Raw genomic sequence first — 21558 nt, 5'->3', positions numbered from 1 at the left:
GATGCATCTCTCAGCTGAGGTATCACACACTGTCCCCCTCACTACCAGACACAATCATGTCACAACTCTTGGAGTATCATTGCACCACGCTCTGCTTTGGTTTAGCGCATTTGAATTTCTTCTTGAAATAGGAATCAAAACCAGCTGAGAAATGAAAACATTTGCACTCACAGGTTTCTCAGGGAAAATTAACAGCAGCCACAATGGTGAGAAACTGAAGCTTTGCTAATGTCCTGTGTTAGAGAACGCATTGGGTTGGAAGGGACCTCTGAAGGTCGTCTTGCCCAATTCCCCCTGCAATGAGCAGGGACATCCCCAACTAGAGCAGGTTGCTCAGAGGCCAATCAAGCCTGACCTTGAGTGTCTCCACAGATGGGGCCTCCACCACGGCCCTGGGCAATTTATGCTATAATTACAGCCACTATGCTTAGCACAGCAGAAACAAGACAGAAATTAAAAGCAAAGTTTGACTAAAACTGCAACAACAGAGATCCATCCCAAAAAATTGATACAACTACCTCCTCCAGGGCAACCACTTAAAGATCACTAGAGTATGGTGGAAAACATGACATCTATAATGACAGATGAATTAGAAATGAAAGCAGAAAAAAATGTTATAATTCTGCAGTAATAATGAAGGTGAAAATAACCATTGGAATGATTTTGGTACTCCATAGTACTTTGTAAAAAATAGAAAAGCACAATGATGTGACCTGAATCCAATTCAAAGAAAGAGATGAGACATGAAGCACAACAAAGCAGTGACTCCAGTGCACTGTACCACTTGCTTAAAGTGGAAGAATAAGTTTTTAATGATCTTTGCAATTTAACTCTTGAATTCCAGTTTCTCAAGTAAGAGATACTTTATTGTGATCTCAAGTTACTAGATGCTAAGTAGAACCTGCAGACACCTTGTGTTTCAGACTCTGTGATCTGACATGCAAACACCTTTCTGGTTCAAGGATTGACTCAGTTGGTGTTGTTCTTTAGGAAGCAAAACTTGAGGCATTTTTAACCTGAAGGAACAAGGAAGGTATTAAATAAACTAATTCAAGAACTAACTGGAGAAGAAGTAGAGCTTTCCTTGAGGAAAATCACCTTTCCACTCCTGGCTTGAAGAAAGCTGCTGTGAAGAAGACTGGAATTGTATAATCACTTGCAAAGGCAGTTTTAAATTTCAACTCCATTTTAAATACAGAGAGAAAGGACACACAATGGCAATGCCACTGGAAGAAGGAGAGAGAAAGGCTGTGGAACTCCAGCACACACAGCCTGCCTTCTGGACAGCTGCCATTCAACCAGCCCTTCCAGGCGGTGCTCCATGTCTCCCCACCTAACCCAGCAGCGAGTAGCAAGCGACCCAAGGGGATGATACCTGTTGCAATCCTTCTGTACCATATGCTGCCCTCATTTCTTCTAGCTCTCTGTTTAGCTCTTCAATCTCTTGCTGTTTCCCAGCCAATTCATTCTCCATCACCTCTAGCTGCGTGTGAGAGTGCTGCATTCCATGCTCAGAACACATTTCTCCAACTCCAAATTCTTCTTCCTAAATCAATCCAAGTTCCTTAACATGCCATGGTTTCTTGCCATGGATGCTTTATCACAGTAAGCAAGCTCAGGTATCAAATTCTGTATCAAAAGCCACCGTAGCACATTGACAGACAATACAGCATTGAAGATCTCATTGCCATGGTAACCTTTGTTAGCGCAACTCACACCTCAACAGCACTGACACAAAGCGTTTCTGGGAGTTCTGCTTTGTCTTTTCAGCTTTAGAAGCAGCAGTAAATTGCTTGGCATCTCAAGTTAGCCTTAATAGAAGTAGCAAATTGCTTTGCATTTCAGGTTTAATGACACACAGTGTTAATAAATAACAAACAATGCAGAGGCAGAGCACAGCAGGCAGAACACATTCTCAAGCTGCAGCAGAGGTTTTAGTTCCAAACAAAACCGCTGGAGGTTTGTAGTAATTGCCCATTAGTGTTAGGACTGAATCTGCAATACTGTACCCTGGATAGGTCTGTAGGTGCAGCTGTGCTCGCCACAAAACTGTAACCATTTACCTGTATAAAGACAACAGTTCTAAATAGGTTATTACTGGAAATAAAGCTTGACTTGTTTTCCATTTATCTGAATCTTATGTGGGGACTCCCTGCGGCCCCACGGGAATGCTTTAGGCTACAAAAATCATTTTAATTACACAATAAATAGCTTTAGGTAATATAGGTATCAATATTACATATAAAAATAGATATTTTTGTTATTTATCAAAGTAAGCATAGGTAACAGGTAAACCACCCAACACTGCAAAAATAGACACCACTGGCTACAAACAAAAAACACAACATGGATTTAAACATCTAAACATCTAGAGGGGAAAAAAAAAGAAAAAGGAATTCAGATTGAAAGGCCAACTCAAAGCTTTACACTTTGCTAAAAGGCAGCACTGCTGCCTTTTAAACTCCATCTTTAGTCATTCTATACATCACTAAACAGAGTTGTGCTTTCTAAAAGGTATTTGGACATCCCAAGATTTACTGTTTCTGACAGTCACCAGTTTGTTGGCAGTGCACGAAAGGCCACGTCACAGACTCACCCTCAACCTGGAGGAAGTTCTGAGCGTTGAAAATGAGCAGACATGATACATTTAACACAAGACACTTCAAAAATCCCTGCTCTCACTCACCCACCACTGCAACCCCTTTCAGCTTCTGTGAGAGGTTTTGTTCTACAGTCTATGCAAACCAACAGTAATGAATGTCCAAAAGGCAAGGACAACCCAAAACAGCAGATCTAGGTCAAACCCCCAAATCATTCCAAATAAAAAGAATATGCTGTGGACTTTTGAGCAAGCATAAATTGCACAGGCAGGCTTGCCAAAGAGCAGACCAATGTTTGCAAAGGAGAAAGCAAGAACAGCTGTTATTTCCCCTCAAAGCTGTTCATTACATCAGGGCCTGAAAGGAAAATGATGGTAGAGAAGCATCATAGCATTTCAGACCCAACCACTACATTACATTAAAAAAAATGCTCAGATATCTGCCACAGCCTGGATCAGGACTTATTTACAAATGATTAAGTGACACAAACCCCAAGAACACTTACAAATGGGATGATGCAACCATCATGTTTGCATTAGAGCTGACACAACCTCCTTGGGCAACCTGTTCCAGTGTCCCCCACCCTCACTGTCAAGAATTTCTTCCTCATCTCCAGTCTCAACCTCCCCTCTTCCAGCTCAAAGACATTGTCCCTCGTCCTGTCACTCCCAGCCCTTGTCAACAGTCCCTCACCAGCTCTCCTGTGGCCCCTTCAGGTCCTGGAATGCTGCTCCAAGGTCTCCCTGAAGCCTTCTCTTCTGCAGGCTGAACAACCCCAACTCTCCCAGCCTGTCTCCACAGCAAAGGTGCTCCAGCCTTCTCATCATCTTTGTGACTCTCCACTGGACCTGCTGCAGCAGTTTGATGCCCTACTTGTGTTGGGGGCACCAGAACTGTATGCAGATGTTTCTTCTACATTCAGCCATACAAGCGTCTATGCAGTGCCTGGCACCAGTGTCTCCATTCAGATCTGGGTTCATTTCCCAGATTAATTACACCAGTAATTTCATAGAAGCTCTATAATGAAAGACCTCTTTCCCCCCTTTTTTTTTTACCTCCCTTTTTATTTAGGCTCAATTGATAAAGATGTAGTGAATAATTCTTGTAACCTACACAGTATTAGATCCCTGTGAATCATTTCTGTGTGCGACAATCAAAGACTCTTAGATGCTTTAGAACAAGAGCTACTAGGAAAGACATAAAGGCCTGATCTCACTAGGGGTTCCAGACTCCTCAGCAGCTGAGTTTTCTACAAAAGGCTTTTCACTTATAAAAGGGATTTTGCTATTCACAGTCAAAACAGCTGTCTGGAACTTTGGCAATCCTGCCTGATTTCACAGGGACCCAGCTGAGCACCTGGACATCACAGAAGTGAACAACAGTGACACCGAATCACAGAATGATGGGGGGTGGAAGGGACCTTAGGAGATTCATCCAGTCCAACCCCACTGCTAGAGCAGGGTCACCTAGATCAGGCAGTACAAGAACATGCTCAGGTGGGTTTTGAATGTCTCCATAGCCTCTCTGGGCTGCCTGCTCCCTCCCAGGGCCGCCTGCTCCCTCCCAGGGCCGCCCAGCCTCCCAGGGCTCCAGCACCCTCACACCAAAGAAGCTTCCCCTTATCTTTAAGAGAAACTGCCTGTGTTGTATTTTGTACCCATTACCCTCTTGTCCTACTGCTGGGCACCACTGAAAAGAGCTCAGCCCCATCCTCTTGACCTTCACCACTCAGCTATTAATCAGCATTAAGAAGATCCTCTAACACAGTGGTCCATGGTGTTTCTCGTCTGGTATGAAGATGAGAAATGCCTTTGAAATGCCTTTTACCTTCTGGGAAAAGGCAACTTCAGACATGACAACAAATGACGCCATAATCCATGGCAAACACAACCAAACCACACAGCAGGGTGCTGTGCTGATGGAAGCCTCATGAGCAGCTTGGCAACTTCCAGCACAACAGAAATTCTGCTGTGGCAGCAGACAGGCAGCTGGCACTGAGTTATTAGCTTCAAAAATCTCAATTAAAAATTAATTTTTTCACTTGTCTGCAATATGTGACAATTGAAATCCAGATAAATTCTTCCCTTTAAAGGGTGGCAGAGCAGTGGAGCAGGCTGCCCAGACAGGTTGTGGAGTCATGTGTTCCTGTGGGACTTACCCTGGGTGACCCTGCGAGGGGTTGGACTGGATGATCTTTAGAGGCCTCCTCCAACTCCTGCTATTCCATGACACCAACTTCACTGCTAATAGATGTTTACACAAGGCCTACTGGCCTGGTGAGCTTGGTCTCCTGGGCCTACAGCTTACCCATACACAAATTGTGTACAGCCATGGGTACTATTGACACAGAGGTGGTTGAAAGCAGCCTGGGAGAAGGAGCAGGTGAAGACACAGCATGTGAGCTGGGAAAGCCTGTCCAGTTTTCAGGGCATGTCCAGACTGCTTGCTGCAGTAATGGTTTTCTTTTGCACCATGCAGTGCAGCAGGGCAGGGAGACATTGCCTGGTGTGTGTCACAATGAACAGCCACAGTGTTGGGATGGGACAAAGATTTATTCTAAGGGGCAGTCAGTTTTATAAAATCAAAGAGGCACAAAGTGTTCTACACCAAGTCTACTTCAGCAGTGGAGACTCCTTGGATTACTTCATCTCCTACTTGCTGCCAAGCTTAAGATTCCAGGGTGTGTTCTGCAGTGGCAAACAAACTCCAGGTTGGCACATTTGAGATGCAAAAAACTTAGTTTTTGAACTACAAACAGTATTTACTGAACTCAAATATCCCATGGCTCCTTGCAAGCATGTTCCCAACTCAAATTCATGCCTGAGACAGTTCACTCCTTACAAACCACAAATGGCTGTGTTTCAGGCCCAAGGAAATGGCCTGAAACTGTGCCAGGGAAGGTTTGGGTTGGCAATGAGGAAAAATTTCTCTACTGCAAGAGTGGTCAGGCATTGGAACAGGCTGCCCAGGGAGGTGGCAGAGTCACCATCCCTGGAGGTGTTCCAGAAATGGGTGGCCATAGCACTTGGGGACCTGGTTTAGTGGCCATGGTGGTGTTGGGTTGATGGTCAGACTCGCTGATCTTACAGGGCTTTTCCAACCCAACCAATTCTGTGACTCCATACAAGATGCAACAGGAAAAAGTTGAAAGGAAAGTTAGGAAAAGCTTTGCCTCAGTCTTACCTCAGAGCTGTAATCTTCTACTGTGGTGGGAATGTCACTTTCCAGCTAAAATAAAACATGAAGATATTTACAATGATGGCACTCAAAACCAGTAAACAAGACACTTCCCACCTGCTTCTGAGTATGCAGACAGGATATGAAAATATTAACATCTGTGTGAAACTAATTAAGAGATAGATATATAAATAGAGAGAACAAGAAGCTAAATTAAGTTTAGACATTAGGAAGAAATTCTTGCCTGTGAGGGTGGTGCACAAGAGGAAGAGCCAGCAAAGTGACCTTATGGCCAAGAAGGCCAATGGCATCCAGGGAGGTGTCAAGGTGAAGGGAGTTCTCCTCCCCCTCTGCTCTGCTCTGCCCTGGTGAGGCCTCATCTGGAGTGTCCAGTTCTGGGCTCCCCAGTTCAAGAAGGAGAGGATACAGCAAAGGGCTACAAAGGTGATAAGGGGACTAGAACATCTGTCCTGTGAAGAAAGGCTGAGGGATTTGGGGCCTTTTGGCTCAGAGAAGACTGAGGGGATCTCATCAATGCTGATCAATACTCAAAGGGTGGGGTTCAGAAGGGTGGGACCAGGCTTTGTTCAGTGGTGCCCAGTGACAGGACAAGGGGTAAGGGGCACAAACTAGAACATCAGAAGTTCCATCTAGACATGAAGAAGAACTTCATTAAGGGTGCTGGAGCCCTGGAGCAGGGTGCCCAGAGATGTGGTGGAGTCTCCATCTCTGGAGACATTCAAAACCTGCCTAGAATTATTGCTGTGTGACCTGCCCTAGGTGACCCTGCCGTGGGAGGGGGGTTGGATTCGATGATCTTTAAGATCCCTTCCAACCCAAACCATTCTATCAATCTATGAACTTGAAAGAGGTTTCTATTGCACTCTGACTTCAGGCTGCTGGTTTGCACATATTCCACTCCCTATGCCCCACAGAAGTTTCTTGCTTTAAACAACTCCTGGCAAGCTGGGTTAATTATTCAGTATTTCCTCAGCAATGTGACTGATGGTTAGAACACACTGAACAGGCAACTCAAAGACTCTTTGTAGCCAACTATCTCCATCAGCTGTGCAGGCAGGACCTTTAATGATAACATTTAAGTGTTCAGAAAATTAAAACCATTTTCATCTGTGTGCTTTCTTCAGAGGAAGTGCTGCCAGATGATGCCAAAAAGAAAAGGGAGTCATCAGCCTCTGGAACACAGAAGGTCCATGCCAGAGTAACTTGCCTCTATCTGCAGTGAGGCACTGTACAGGAGTCACGTTCTCTGGCACTGGATGCCCAACATTATCTGATGATTTACAAGAGGACTGACATAGGAAATTTCTCACAAGCACTGAAAAATGATGCTTGTGTTCCTGTAGGAAACTTTCACAGATGACAATAAAGCATGATGCCAGAGCAGACAGGACTGAACTGCTCCAGCTGCAGTCCTTGGGGCTGGTAGTGCATGGGGAGATGACCGGTTGCAGTCAGAACCATGTACTGCTGGGAAGCTGATTCCCTGCCCTTCTGGCAGTGTCTTCATTACTGAGCAGATAATTTCCAGATATTTGTTTATGTTTACCCTCCAATTTCAAAACATTTTTCAAGGGTTGCTAAACTAGCTGAAGAGACTGGGTTTGCTTTTAGTGCATCTTATTTATCTACCCTTCCTTTGCTTTTCAAACCTTCCATCTTATTGCACATCCCAGAACCCCTCTTCTCTAGCCAAAGCCATGGGTTGCTCTCTGCTTTCATGCTTCTCTCACAGGAATGCCTTACCCACATTCATTGCCTAGGTCTTTTCTCACTGAGCTCTCCTGTTTCTCCATACTGCTTCTGATTCCGTATGTCTGTCGCTTCTCCTCCTCAGTCTTCTCATGAATCCTACCCTGTGACTCCTTCTCACTCTTTCTGTCCCTTGCCTTACAGCTGGAGTAAGTTCTAGAACAGAAAACCATGACCATGAAGGTATAGATTTTTATCACAGTTAAGCTATTCTAAAACTATTAGCAAGGGGATTCGTCCTGTGAGAACCAACAGACGAGTTACTAATCCCACCTCAGTCAATTAGCAGGTGCTCTTCAGCACAGAACTTCACACTTTTCTTTTCTAAGAAGCTTTGTTTAATAGCTTTTACTACCCAGGTGACTCCAGGACAGTTTTACCCTACCACAGGCTAATTTTCTTTGCTTTCCTGGCATTAGTACAGTCTAGTCCTAGGCATCATCTCAAAGGTTAGACTAGATGATCCTGAGGGTCCCTTCCAACCAGATATATTCGGTGATCGTGTGATCATCTCAAGAGCCCTCAGAGGAGGTGATCTCAGCAACTATTTACCCTGGAAGTGGCTTTTCCTTTCTTCCTTTCTTATGTGCAGAAAGTCCCAAAAAGAAGCAATCCTAAAATCAGAAGTTTTGTTGATCCAGTTTATTTCCTGGGCTGTGTGTTCCAGATTATTTGTATGGAAAAGGACACTATGGCTGTCAAGACCAGAAGATACCAGGGTGCTACAGGTTAAAGACAAAGTCCAAAGGCAACTAGAAACTCAACATACTGTTCTTTTTCTAAGACCAAGACACAAAGCAGTTAACATGAAAGAAGTTAAGACCCAGAGGCTTCAGCCAAGAAATATCAAGTGGCACTTCTCTAATAAATCTTGTAAGTAGGTTGAGACCTAATGGAAATGACAAATAAGCCCAGACAGAAGGTGAAATAGAATGGACAATGACAGCACAAAACAAGAGTGCTTCCAGAGACCTTCTAATCAATTTCTGTGACTTGAGAGATTGCAGGAGGACAGAAGAACCCACTCTACTCTTAGGAAGGGAAGGGAAAGGGATGACTGTGAAATACAACTTGGAATTCTCTAAACAGCATTTTGCCCTCTAAGATCAGACAGGGAGTAAGCTTCCAGAGGAACACTTCCTCTATTGCACTTTCTGTTACTCACACTGAGTAAGAAAAACTTTGTGATTAGGATTTGGATTTTCTAGTTCCACTGGGGACTGAAAAAAAGTGCAAGGGGATAATCTTCTATCCACAAAACTACTACAAAAGAGCCTAGTCAAGCCCTGTAGTGAGATAGGCAGTAGAGTTAGAAGTTCTATTTTGTGGCACAGGAGGAACAATTCTAAACAGGAATTGCAGTAAAGATGAAATAAGGAAATGGAACCAAATTTTAGCTAGAAAATAATCCTGCATAATGCCTGCAGTAATCTTGCCTTACTCTCCTGACACAGCAGCCTGCAAAGATTTAATGATGGGTGAAAAAGCAACCAGCTCAAAGAAGCTGTCTGTAATTCTCCACCACAGAGATTAGCCTGAAACTGCCTGCTACAGTGGCTGCCACTTCTGCTAAGCAAGCTCTAATCCAATTACTGTAACACAGCCACATCACTGTGCTTACAAGACTAAAAACAGAAAGTTCTGAGATTCACTGGAACTATCTCAGAGCTTTTCCTCTTTTATTAATACTGCTGAGACAGAGACTTGGGCACATCACCTTCCAACTCAAAATATCAGCTGAACATGAACAAGCAGGGCACAGACAACATGGGACAAAACAAAATGATCTCCTGATTGGAAGCAGCTTTTTTTTTGGGTGGAAGTCAATAATGCCTAGGAAAAAACCCAAGCTTATGCATTTCTGGATTTATTAGCTTGCATTGCTTTGCAGGTAAGTTAGGCCACAGAAAGATCACACCAACTCTTAAGAACGTGCCCTCATGGGCTTCAGTTTTAAAACCATCCATGCCCTGCACTCAGCATTCAGAGGCCACCACAGGCTCCCAGCACCAACCTGATCTAATTACACCTACTTGGAGCACAGGACTGGGACTAGATGACCTCAGAGGTTCCCTCCAACCTAAATTACCCTATGATTCTGTACGTCAGCCTGTGTCTCCAGCTGTAGCAGGGAGATGTACTTGCTCTCAGCCAGGATAAATCAGCACTGATTACCTCCTCCAGGAAAAGCCAGGAGTTGCACAGACAGTTTTATTGAGCTACTACAGATCTGAAGCCCTAAGATGAGTTTGCTACGTGTGACAAGCTCCAAATTAAAGGCATGTACTTATAAAGTGCTGTACTGATAGACTGTAGGCTGAATGTTGTAACAGAAATGGATCAGTTATTTAGTCACAGTTATTTGCAGAATTTAGTCTCTCTGCCCCTCCACCAAGGTAGTAGTAAGTAGTAAAAGTGGGGTATCAGTTCATCAGCATCTTAAAACATCCAAATAGCGCTTTCACTCCTCCTTCTCATGAAACATAAAGACTCAAATCACATTATGGGTACAAAAGAGATGTTCAGTTTTGCCTGCTACTGTAGCCACAGCTACAGTGATCAAAATCCACTGTGATCTGTGAACTCTGGATAAAGCAAGTGGCATAAAAGGAAGCAATAAAACCAAACCTGTCTTTACCCACTCAGGGAGCACGGCAGTACCAACAAACTTTCCATTAGTGTACAAGATACTGACCATCACAGAAAGCTTGATGCCAGCAGGTAGGTAGGAAGTGCCTTCTCTAGACATGTGAATGACAAAGAAGGCAAGGAAATCATATCCCCAGTCTCAGAGAACTCCTTTAATTCCTAGTCTCATTCCTTTAATTCCAACACTCTAAAGTGCTGTTTTGTCCTCCCCTCCCAAAGTAAGGCAGGCAACCTTACCTCAATGGTGTAAGCCTGGTTGTGCTTGATTATCTCCCCACCATGCAACGTCCTGCTAACAGCACAGTCCGCAGTGGCAGCTGCTCCCCGTCGGCTGCTGCACGCCGGTGTTTCATCACCTCGAGATCGATCGGCATCGAGCCCATCTTGGATTGATTCCTCATCTTTGATGCCTGCTGCTTTCTTCTTCTTTTTCTGCTTCTTGGATCCATTTGGACCATCAGTCTGTGCCTTCCTCTGCCTGAACTGGGCAAGCTGTAGAGAAGACAAAATCTTGTTAATGGTGAGTTTTCCTCTTTATTACTAATGACATCCCTCTATAGAGGCTCCCCAGTGGGTCTGCATAAAGCTTCAAACTAATCACTACTGAGAACAAGTTGCTGCATACCCAAGCCATCCAGGTTATTCTTTGCACAGATTATTACACAGACTATTCTTTGGCTTGAAAGACATTCTTCAGTGTAAACCAACAAGCTATTAACTAATTCCTTTTTTGGCTTCACACTGCAGTTACTGCAGTACAGTTTCCTTTAAAAACATTCTTCAGTGTAAACCAACAATCTATTAATTCATCCTCTTGTTTAGTTCTCTGCTTTAAAAATACTCTTCAGTGTAAGCCAACAATCCATTAATTAGTTCCTTTTTGACTTCACACTGCCAAGTTGCAGCTCCACTGACTGACACCTAGAAATCAAAGCATTCAAAGGTAAAGGTGCAAACGTTATCATAAAGGATAAATGCCAGGGGACACCCTCTGGTCTCATTCAATTTCACAGCAATAAATAAAACTCAAAATTCATCTGCAGGCATTGCTTTTTGAGTCTTAAAACAAAAGCAGACCAAAAGCAAACCCTCCTTCCACAGCACCACAGTAGATTTTAGGCAAAGTTTACGTCAGAACTCAAAAAGCAGCCCAAGTTACTGGAAACATCAGAAAGAAACAGCAACACATAAGGAGGGAAGAGTCTAAAAATCAAAGAGTGAGCAAACTCAAGACCAGCTACCTTGTAGCAAAACATGCTGCCGAACAAAAAGTCACAGGTGAGGCAGGCACCGAGTTGAAAAACCAATTAAGGTGTAAGCTATTCAAATACTGCAGGGCACTGCCTTTTGAAGAGCTTAGCACTTTTAATCACTTTATAGTGGTTTACAAAAGAAAATCCCTTTAAAATACTGTTTTCTTAACAAGAAGAAATTCCTGGTTCAGATCAAACCACGCACAGCAGGTTTTACCCATTAAAACTCACAACTAAAACAGGTCCCACCAACAAAATCTGGAATCCAAAAAGCAGTATTTTCCCATTGGAGAGCCCAATGCTGACTAAAGTGCTGCAACTTTAGAGATGCAGCTCCAGTGTAAACATGAAGCCTGCAGATAAAGACCATAAAGCTCTCGATCCCTTTGGTATCACTTAACGCCCAAATCCCACACACTGTTTATAAACCTGCTGCAGTTCTAAGGACACGCTCTAGAAAAGCTGCAATATTGGCTCAAGATATTCACCAGTCGAGAAAGCCAGGCTTCCATCCCACTTCTTCAGCACCCCAATCCAGCAGGATACATGGAGCCCCTCTCTCAGTCCCTGCTGGGTTACGGTGTGAGCTGTCACTTGAAGCGCTCTCTGGTCCTCATCAGCTCCCCAGACAGCCCAGGAGCCCCAGCCTGAAGCAATGCAGCACTGACAGATCACTTCTGACTTCTGCCTGGTTTATGCCTATTGCTATCCCCCCGTGGGTTCCTTCAGCCTCCTCTCCATCCTTAGGACAACTGACAGGTTGGCATATGGCTCCTGCTCTAAAGGAGGACCTGAAGATTTGCTGAGCCAAATATGTTCACCTATGTATTTAATACTCCCTTCCTGCCTGTATTTAAGACTTTCTTCCTCACTACTGCATCCCTAATTAGCTCCACTTCATTATTATAGAATAGAATAGAATATAGAAGAGAATAGAGAAGAGAAGAGAAGAGAAGAGAAGAGAAGAGAAGAGAAGAGAAGAGAAGAGAAGAGAAGAGAAGAGAAGAGAAGAGAAGAGAAGAGAAGAGAAGAGAAGAGAAGAGAAGAGAAGAGAAGAGAAGAGAAGAGAAGAGAAGAGAAGAGAAGAGAAGAGACGAGACGAGACGAGACGAGACGAGACGAGACGAGACGAGACGAGACGAGGTTGGAAAAGACCTTTGAGATCATCAAGTCCAACCTATCACCCAACACTATCTAAGCAACTAAACCATGGCACCAAGTGCCTCATCCAGTCTCCAACACTTCAGTGATGGTGACTCCACCACCTCCCTGGGCAGCCCATTCCAATGGCCAATCTCTCTTTTGCACTTTATTATTAAATGGGAAATATTAATTATGTCACCAACAATCTACTAAAGCTTTCCACCTCCACACTATGAGAAAAGAAAGGATGGTCAGGATGGTCTCCTCCTGACTTCCAAGTTTGAGAGAAAAAAGTGAAAGCACAGAATTAGAGCACTGGCAGCCCTGCCAGGTGAGCAAAGGCTGAGAAAGCTGGGGTTGTTTTTGTTCAGCCTTGAGAAGGGAAAGCTTAGGGGAGATCTTTTTACCATAGAATCATAGAATAATAAGGTTGGAAAAGACCCCAAAGATCACCAAGTTCAACCTGTCACCCAACACCTCATGACTACTAAACCATGGCACCAAGTGCCACATCCAATCCCCTATTGAACACCTCCAGGGATGGTGACTCCACCACCTCCCTGGGCAGCATATTCCAATAGCTAACAACTCTCTCTGTGAAGAACTTTCTCCTCACCTCAAGCCTAAACTTCCCCTGGTGCAGCTTGAGACTGTGTCCTCTTGTTCTGGTGCTGATTGCCTGGGAGAAGAGACCAACCCCCTCCTGGCTACAACCTCCCTTCAAGTAGTTGTAGACAGCCATGGACCAGTACATAAGAAGAAGCCACCAAGAAGATGGAGACTCCTTTTTACAAGAGTCCCAAGGTGAAGACAAGGGTCAGTGGGGACAAGTTACTGCTGGGGGGATTCCCATTAGACTCCAGAAGAAGGATTTCCCCCATGAGAACAGTTGGACATTGGAATCATCTCTCAAGGGAAGGATTGGATGCCCCTTCATTGGACAGTTTGAAGACTCAGCCTGGCAGGGTGCTGGGTGAGCTCATTCCAACTGCACTGTCACCTAGAAAGGTTGGGCCAGACGAGCCTTGGGATCACTTCCAACCTGGCACTTCTGTGATTTAGCTTCTTGGAAAGGGGATGGGTAAAGTTTCCAGTTGTCTCCTTGTGACATTACCAGATTCTTCTCACACTGTACATTTGTCTCGATCAAAGAGCCTTCAAGTTATCCAAAAGACAAGCAGAATTCGTCCAGATGCCACAGTGACACAGACAGCCCAACTTCAAGTGTGAGATTTTGCTTGGTTTACCTATCTGTAAATAATGGAAGGCCATGGGGTGCCACTGCTCAGGAATTCTCGTCCCCAACTTGACTGAAGCTCTCTGCAATAGCAAGTTAAGTTGGCTTTTTCACAGCAGCTTCACAGTTGCTTTATTTGCCTGCAGAACCATCCCTGTGGCTCAAGCACAAGTGAATCCTTGCATGTCTCTCCTCAAGCATTTGGCCTGCTCCAGCTGAGGCACCCTGGCCTGCCAGATTCCTCTCCTTTCACAAAGAAGCTGTTGACTTCTTCAGAATGAACAGATCCAGCTCTACCACAGCAGTTACAAACATTTCTTCTACAGCTAAACACATGTGCAGACTGAGCTGGTAGACTTTCTGCATTACACAAGTCCTCAGATGACCATTTCTGTAGGAGCATTTAATAACTTGGGAACACCACCACTATTAGTGATGGACGCAGGCACAAAACATGCACTTCTTACTCCACACATTCCTGTACACACATATGTGGGCATCAGCCTCTTCTTCTCCCTAGGAACAAGCAATAGGATGAGAGGGAATGGCTTCAGGTTGCCCCAGGGAAGGTTTAGGTTTGACACAACAAGAAACTTCTTGACCATAAGGGTCCTCGAAGCCTGGCACAGGGAGAAGGAGGAGGAAGGTGTTTTTAAGATTCAGAGATTGCATTGGGTTGGAAGGGACCCTCCAAGGTCATCTTGTCCAACACCCCTGCAGTCAGCAGGGATGCCTCCAACTAGAGCAGGCTGCCCCAGGCCACAGTAAGTCTCATCTTGAATGTCTCCAGGTGCAGGGCCTCAACCACATCCCTGGGAATTTGTTCCTACTCTGATCTGGTCGCTAATAAACTAACTTTTCTCCCCAAGTCTGTTTTCCCCAGGAGGGTACTGGGGGTGGGGTGACCTCTCCCTGCTCTTGTCTTGTTATATTTCTCTCCCCAGCTCAGCTAAGGACCTTGATGGGACCCTGGAATCCGGCCAGGGTCAATCCACCACATCTGTCTTCCAGGCATATCAGCTTGACAGCACCAAAACTGAATTTCTGGAGAACTCAACACTGTTTCTGTCAGTTCTGAATCTGAAGTGTCAAAGAATTCAGGGTCAAGTCTGGGTTGAGTTACAAAAGTTACAAGCGAGAGCCAAAGATGTACATACAAAGTTACTGATGGAGAAGGAAGGACACAAAGCCCGCAGCTCGGAGCAGGTGCTCTGCACGGATCCCCTGGTGAGTGGTGATGCAGAATTGAGAACAGTCAGCCACAGCTCCGGCCAGCAAGCCTCTCCCCATCCACTTACCTGCCAGCACACTGCCTCCAGCTTTTCACATCGTGCTGGCAAGACCTTGAGTCCTGCATGCAGTATTGAGCCCTACTGAAAATTTCATCAGCCTTTGCCTGCAGGAGCAGCTGCTTTTGATCCTCATGCCTGACTCTCAGCCTTTGCATCTCAAATAACCAAACTACCCGCCCGGCTCTTAGGTTTTTTTTGAGCCCTGCTTCTAAGCAAAACAGAAATCCTCCTGGCAACAGACATGGCCACTTTATAGCAATTAAAATTGGAAAAAATAAAACAAAGGAGTCCATGATTACTGTCTGTGGTGGGTTGAAAACTGGAACTGCTGTCACTACAACAGCAGCATTAGTTATTTATCGAGCTCTCTCCAGCACATTCTGACCCTCGGCAACTGCACCGGCAATCTCCAGTGCTGGGGTGCGTTGTCCATCAGGGAAATTCAAAGGTGCTCTGTCTGAACTATTCCTAGAGTAGAAGTCCAGGTTAAATAAATTTGGCTTCAACAGAATCATAGAATCACAGAATGGTTTGGGTTGGAAGGGACCCAGGGAGGTGGTGGAGTCACCGTCCCCGAAGGTGTTCAAGAGGGGACTGGACGTGGCACTTGGTGCCGTGGTTTAGTAGTCATGAGGTGTTGGGTGACAGGTTGGACTTGATGGTCTTTGAGGTCTTTTCCAACCTTATTGATTCTATGATTCTATTATTCTATGATTAAAGATCATAGAATCCTAGAATGGATTCAGTTGGAAGGGATCTTCAAGATCATCCACTTCCAACTCCCTGCCCAACCTCCTACTAGACCAGGTTGCCCAAGGCCCTGTCCACCCTGACTTTCAACACTTCCAGGCTCCACAAGTTCTCTGGGCAACCTGTCCTGGTGTTCCACCACCCTGATGATCTTTGAGGTCTCTTCCAACCTTGGTGATACTGTGATACTGTGATGGTTGGAAAAGCCCTCTAAGATCATCAAGGCCAACTATCAACCCAACACCACCATGCCCACTAAATCACGTCCCAAAGTGCCATGCCTGCATGTGTTTTCAGCACTTCCAGGAATGGTGACTCCCCCACTTCCCTGGGCAGCCTGTAGAAGCTCTTCCTAATGGCTAATCTAAATCTAGCTTCTGCCAGTCTGCTTTTCCCAAATAACACAAGCAAGACCTTAGAATCTCTCCTTTTAAAAGATACTTAAGTGGCTCACAAGGATTAGAGGGTGCCAGCAAGGCTATGACCATTTCCAAAGCAGAAATGCCACAGTCTCTTCCTAAATACAAACTCCAGACTCCTTCAGTTTCAGCCATTCCTTTGCAGTACTCTGAAGAAAACCCTCAGGATTACCTGGATTTGCAGCTACAGGTGAAGGATCATAGAGGACAGCTCAGGACAGTGAGAAAAACTGCACACAGGGCAATTGTCCTCATCCTTCATCTTTCTAGCAGTCTGTATCAAGTCAGAGAGTGATGCTGACAGTGCTAATAAGCAGGGGCACTGAACTTGAATGAACCCCTCCAGATGGCACTGTGAGCTGGAAAGACTCAGAATTAGCCTGGTTCTGATCCGGTCTGCTCTTCCCTGTCCCTGGAACTTAAATAGGAACAGACCTAGGAACAGTTAAGTTCATTACAGCTGGGTTATTTTCTGGACAAGGAATGGAAGTGCATGAAAATGCTCTCAAGCCAGGTTACAGTGACAGACACAAACACAAGCAGCAGACTGCAATGCTGGACTGCTTCAGGAAAAGCCAACTACCCAAAACTGCCCAACTAGTGTCTTATCAAACCTGCTTCTACAGACATGGATGGTGTGACTTAGAACCAGAGGAAATGGCCTCAAGCTGCACCAGAGGAGGTTTAGGTTGGAGATGAGAAGAAACTTCTTGAAACTTCTTGACTGAAAGGGTTCTCACAGCCTGGCACAGGCTGCCCAGGGAGGTGGCTGAAGCCTGATTCCTGGAGGTGTTTCCAAGATGCAGAGATGTGGTGCTGAGGGCCATGGTATAGCCCTCAGAGTTAGACAATGGTTGGACTGGATGATCTTTAACATCTCTTTCAAGCAAAACAATTCTACAGTCCTATTGACTCCCAGAAATAGCAATAAAAGCTATGAATTCTCATTCTAGACAAGTGTGTTCAGGACTCAGTTTAGTACTTGGATCTCAAAGGTCTTTTCCACCCCAAATGTTTCTATATATTGCTCCTATTTACATTTTAACTTCATCCTTCTCATACTGAATGCCTGTATCTGCTTCTGCTGACATCAAGGGTGACTAAAAGCATCTGACCCACATTGGCCTTGTATCTCCCTCAAGTGAAGAGGAAATAAGTGGGCAGGGCCAGGCTGTCAGCAACAATACTGAGAGGGCAACAGAAGGCTTGTTTCATGCTGCTCTGAGAAAAAGAAGAGGTCACTCATGCTTGAAGCCTGAGACATTAGAAAGTCTTTGTCCCATGAAGGCTGAGGTAGCTGAGGTAACACAGAGCCTCTTTTACTCTGTGTTAGTTAGGGGGAGATCACCCGTGGGGGGCTGTCTCAAAGGCCCATCCTTTGCTTCTGCCCAAAGTTTCAAAGGCTCACTAAAAATAAGAAGGCAACAGAGTTCAGCACTGACAACAACATGCCCTTCTTCCACCAGGTTTATCTGTAACACCAGCTTGAATCAAAAACTGGCTGCTGAAGCTCTCTTCAGCCAGGGTGAAAACCACCCAAAGGCACAAGGCCAGGCTTCAATGTCCTACAACCTTCTGAAGCCACCTTTGGAAGGGAGGTGGGGAAGGAGGAGGAGTTACCACAACGGTAACAAGTGGATTAACAAAGATGTTTGAGAAAATCTTTCTGCTCCCAGCAAAGAAAAATGTTTCTCCTGCTCCTCCCTTCACCTTCCTAAAATCACCCAGCTGGCCAAACCCAGGAAACTCCAAGCCAGAGCTAAAACTTGACCAAAGAAATGTTAACAAAGGGAACATGACTACATTTCATGAGGGGGAGGGAAGGGTTCTTACTTCATTTGCTGAGCTGCTGGTTTGTAACAAGTCAAATGATTTTCTTCACCAACTTTTTGCACTAGAACACTTGCCTGCTTTGCCAAGCCGTTCTCACGTGCCATGGAAGTGTTTGGAAAGCTTGCACCCAGCAGATGGGTTTGAATCCTAACATGAAGAGCCAGATCCTCGGGCTGAAGGCATCGGGTGCTTTCCATACAGTTACAGTACTGTGGGGAAGCTGTTACCTCACAGCCCTTGACAACCCTCTGGCACTAACCAACCCTTCCTGCTGCCATGACCTTCAACAGTCAGAAAAATCAGCTCCTTGGCTAGAACGCTGCCAAGATTTTCTACATGCCACCAGGTTTATGTGTGCACACAACCCCACTCCATTTCAGCAATTTTCTAATCCAACAGAACCCAGTGAAGGCTCCAGGCTCTGGGCAGGGTGGCTGGAAAGCTGTCCAGCAGAGAAAGACCTGAGGGTGTTGGTCAACAGCCAGCAGAAGATGAGCCAGGGTGTGCCCAGGTGGCCAAGCCAGCCACACATATCATAGAAGGCCAGCCTGGAAGGGTCCCCAAGTATCATCTGCTCCAACCTTTCCAGTGCAATTGAAGCAAGCTGGCCCAGCACCCTGTCCAGCTCAGTCTTCAAACTCTCCCATGTAGGGGCATCCACTGCTTCCTTTGGGAGATGATTCCAATGTCCAACTGTGCTCATGGGGAAATATGTCCTTCTGGACTCCACTGGGAATCTCCCCACCAGTACCTTGTCCCCATCAACCCTTGTCTTCTCCATGTGTACAAATACACACAAACCAGTATTACATCACCACTGATGGTGTGGCAGGCACTGGGGAAGTCCTAGATGGGACTCAGCAGCAGGCAGGAACCAGATTCAGGAGCTGGGTTCTGGAATTGGATTCAGGAACTCTTAGATTGGCATTGAAGGCAGAATGGACAGAGTCCTCCTCAGACACTGGCCACTGAAGAAGAAGCTTGACCTTAGTGATCCCTCCATCCTGAATATGATGCCATAGGATGGAATCCCTTATTGGTCAGCTCCTCCCCACAGGTGCAGCCTGTTACTCTGCACCCCCAAAGTGGCACACAGGGTGTAGCAGTGTCTTTGGTCTGTACCCTAACCCTTGGTGCCAACTCCATCAGCATTCTCTCTGCTAGCAGCAGCAAAGAGGCCCTGAGATGCAGAAAGAGCAGAGCATGAGGTGAGAAGTCAAATCACTGAGTCTACTCAGACCAGAACATAGAATCCTAGAATGGTTTGGGTTGGAAGGGACCCTCAAGATCACCCAGTGCCAAGGCCCTCCCACTAGCCCAGATTGCTCAAAGCCTCATCCAACCTGGCTTTGAACACTTCTGGGGAGGGGGCATCCACAGCCTCCCTGGGCAAACTGTTCCAGTGTCTCCCCACCCTCACTATCAAGAATTTCTTCCTCATCTCCAGTCTCAACCTTCCCTCTTTCAGTTCAAAGACATTGCCCCTTGTCCTGTCACTCCCAGTCCTTGTCAAAAGTCCCTCCCCAGCTCTCCTGTAGCCCCTTCAGGTACTGGAATGCTGCTCTAAGGTCTCCCCATAATATTTTCCAAGCCAAACTCTTCCAGCCTGTCCCCACAGTGGAGGAGTTCCAGCCCTCTGATCATCTTTGTGGCTTCCTCTAGACCTGCTCCACCTATGTCCTTCTTGGGTTGGGGGCACCAGAACTGGATGCTTTGCTCCAGGCGGGGTCTCAGCAGAGTGGAGGGGCACAATCCCCTCTCTGTCCTGTTGGTCAACAACCACACACCACAGGAAAGAGAAATAAAGTAAAGGATGTTCACAGGTAAGAAGCTTCAGATGGGCTTCAGGAGAAAACTTGGTTTCATAATATCTTTCATAGTATCATTCAGGGTTGGAAGGGACCACAAGGATCATCTAGTTCCAACCTCCCTACCATGGGCAGGGACACCCCACACTACATCAGGCTGGCCAGAGCCTCATCCAGCCTGGGCTTAAACACCTCCAAGGACGGGACAGCATAGTAGCAGCTAAGTGGACAAGCAGAGGTATGAATTCCTTCAGCTACTCAGAACTCGGATTTCTAGGAGCAGCAGAGTCAGCAGACATGTGACAGTATGTCTGTTGCCTTTTGTATCATGAAAAAACCACCCTACTAACAATCTGAGTATTGCTCAGGTAGCTCCTTTACTTCAGTTCTGTAGGCAACTGGTTTAGCATCTGCTCCTCACCAAGCTCAGAGTCCTGTCAGCTACCCAGCGTGAAATCAACAGCTGAAGGCTCAGTGCATGAATGCCTTGGAGTTCTTTCAGGATAACAATTTATTTTCAGAAAACAACTGCAATACAGTGAAGCATCATCAGGTCCATTCCACTATATCTAGGGCTTAAAAAAAAGAAAGTCCAAACAAGAATATTCCACAATAGGAACAATCCAAAAAGTAATTAAACCACAACATCAAACATTACATGGGCCCAAAAAGCTAAGAAATCTGGCTTGTCCAAGTCATCTTCTTCCTCAAAGAAAATCACCTCAGGAAAACATTGCTAAAATCACAAAGACACACAAAAAAAAAGTAGAGTCTCCTTTCCCTGAGCCCCAAATAAGGCAAAATTCCACTCTAGACTTCTCTAACAACTGATGGAAAGCACAAAGCTTGGTACAAGAAGAATAGTATTATCATGTCAGTGAGTCAGTCATTTTTCTCTTCAGTGATCACTCAATTGCCATCTTTCTCCCTGCTAACCTCACATCATTGCAATTTCTCTCTCAGACAGCTAATTCCATTCAGCAGAGCAAGCAGGGGAATCCTGCTTGGAGTCCTTCACAGAACTCCTGAAGTCACAGTATCTTCTAGAGTTCACTTCAGAGAGAAACAGGAGGACACAGACTGTACAGCAATTAGCTAAATATGCTACTACAGGGAAGTTCCTACAGAGTATCTTCAAATTCTTACTGCCATTTGATTCTCCAAACCCCTCTACAAGCTTCAGAGTACCCAGCTGGTCCCCAGCATCCTGGCCTGGATGAGGAATCCTGTGACCAGCAGCACCAGGCAAGTGACTGCACTGGGAAGGCCACACCTTGAGTCCTACCCTGGTCAACTTGACCTTGAGTCAAGATAAAGCTGAGGGCTCACCCTGAGGTTCAGTTCTGGGACCCTTGCTCCAAGAGGGACATTGAGGGGCTGGAGGAGGTCCAACGAAAGGCAAGGAAGCTGGTGGAGAACAGGGCTGGTGAGGAGCAGCTGAGGGACCTGGGGGTGTTTAGTCTGGAGAAGAGAAGGCTGAGGGGAGACCTCATTGCTCTCTACAGCTCCCTGAGAGAAGGCTGAAGCCAGGTGGGGGTTGGTCTCCTCTCCCTAGTATCAGGTACCAGGAGGAGAGGCAATGGCCTCAGGTTGTGCCAGGGAGGTTTAGGCTGGACATGAGAAGAAA

The 21558-nt window shown here is 45.6% G+C and overlaps 1 protein-coding gene across 8 annotated transcripts in view; it reads right to left on the bottom strand.

The window, feature by feature from the left end:
• Positions 1-21558, bottom strand: part of AKAP9 (A-kinase anchoring protein 9) — a 110974-nt gene that overhangs the window by 81382 nt on the left and 8034 nt on the right. For 4 of the 8 annotated variants that reach the window (XM_068152867.1, XM_068152872.1, XM_068152871.1 and 1 more), the window contains exons 2-5: positions 10434-10688; positions 5784-5828; positions 2010-2063; positions 1376-1546 (exon numbers count right to left, since the gene is read on the bottom strand). In XM_068152867.1, the coding sequence (XP_068008968.1) occupies positions 1376-1546; positions 2010-2063; positions 5784-5828; positions 10434-10688 (525 nt within the window). The remainder of the gene's footprint in view (positions 1-1375; positions 1547-2009; positions 2064-5783; positions 5829-10433; positions 10689-21558) is intronic. The other 4 variants (XM_068152870.1, XM_068152876.1, XM_068152873.1 and 1 more) reach the window with 3 other exon arrangements.

Source organism: Melanerpes formicivorus, unplaced genomic scaffold, assembly GCF_026170545.1.
Source record: "Melanerpes formicivorus ecotype bairdi unplaced genomic scaffold, bMelFor1.0.p_v2 SCAF_24, whole genome shotgun sequence".
Taxonomy (NCBI): domain Eukaryota; kingdom Metazoa; phylum Chordata; class Aves; order Piciformes; family Picidae; genus Melanerpes; species Melanerpes formicivorus.
The sequence above is the reverse complement of the archived record's forward strand: the minus strand, read 5'-3'. Positions and strand labels throughout refer to the sequence as shown.